This window comes from Orycteropus afer, unplaced genomic scaffold (genome assembly GCF_000298275.1).
Source record: "Orycteropus afer afer isolate SDZICR_OR568_19922 unplaced genomic scaffold, OryAfe1.0 scaffold00197, whole genome shotgun sequence".
NCBI lineage: Eukaryota > Metazoa > Chordata > Mammalia > Tubulidentata > Orycteropodidae > Orycteropus > Orycteropus afer.
The window spans coordinates 3788572-3789802 of record NW_006921784.1 but is presented as its reverse complement, the minus strand read 5'-3'; the positions used below and the strand labels follow the sequence as shown (position 1 = coordinate 3789802).

Here is a 1231-nt window from a genome sequence, read left to right as displayed (position 1 = left end):
AATAATTCAGGTGACCAGACAGGGGAATGCCGAGCTCATGGGAATCTGGGCTCCGCATTCTTCTCCAAAGGAAACTACCGTGAGGCTCTTACTAACCACAGGCATCAGTTGGTGCTCGCCATGAAACTCAAGGATCGAGAGGTAGGAAGCTTGTCTGCAGACAAAAGGAAAAGAAATAATTAGTTTTGAAGCCTGGAGTCTGCTTTCTTTCCTTCACAGTGTTTCAGATATTTCCCAAGTGGGTTGTTGACCATGTGTAGGTCGTGGGTATGTAGTGATGAAGAGGGGCATCATCCCTGACTTCAGGAGCTAACAGCTTGGTGGGATGTGTTCTCATTCCCTTCAAATGTAGTCTGAAGTGGACATGTGTAAAATTAGCAAAAAGCTACATCATCATGATATATTCGCTCAGTTGTAAGAAACAAACATTACACTTGGCTTGAAATCAAATATTGTCACTGTAAACCCTTCACAGTGTTTCTTTGGTGGATTTTTAACTCAATTAGTAAAAGCATATTAAGTCTGAGAGACCTGAATTGTAATGAGAAAGAAATGTCACCCTCATCTTTATTAGAGAAAGGAAATGTAATATTCTCAGAGTTGATATTTAGCAGATGCGACATGAGGAGAATGTGTCTGCTGAGTGGAGAGAGTGGGGTTGAGTCAGGTAGACCCAGTTATAGCACTTCCTGGCTGTGAGATCTTAGGGAAGGTACTACTTCACATCTCAGTGGCTTTGTTTGCTTGTTCAGGACGGGATGGTGATTCTATTTATTTCATACATGGCTGTGGTGGGATTATATACAATATATGTAGAATGCCTGGCATGGTAACTGATTACCAAAGAGGAATTGCATGAATGGTAGCTTTTCTTACATTATTGCTAACAGGGAAGAGAAGATTCATGGCAGAGGCAACAAATAAGTTGATGAATCAATCTATGTGCTGGGGAATATATTTAGTTACATTTGCATCTCAGAATTTCACTGTGGGACTTTATAAAGATCAGTTATGTTTCAATGCCCCAACCACATCAGGTCTCTGGAACATGGTCATGCACTATGAAGAAGAAAGTGGAGGGGAAAGTCTCAAAACTACTGAAACAGACCATTCAAGAGCCATGGATTTGGGGCAATTTTATTCTCCAGAAAATTGCATAAATACTCTTCTCATTGCTTATTTACTCTTTTTTGTATGTGTATATGTGTGATTTGGGTGAAAGTTTACAGAG

The 1231-nt window shown here is 40.2% G+C and overlaps 1 protein-coding gene across 1 annotated transcript in view; it reads left to right on the top strand.

Moving 5' to 3' along the window:
- The window catches only part of TTC28 (tetratricopeptide repeat domain 28), an 842258-nt gene that overhangs the window by 438427 nt on the left and 402600 nt on the right, over positions 1-1231 (top strand). The window contains exon 5 of the mRNA XM_007947946.2: positions 11-141. Coding sequence (XP_007946137.2) covers positions 11-141 — 131 coding nt within the window. The remainder of the gene's footprint in view (positions 1-10; positions 142-1231) is intronic.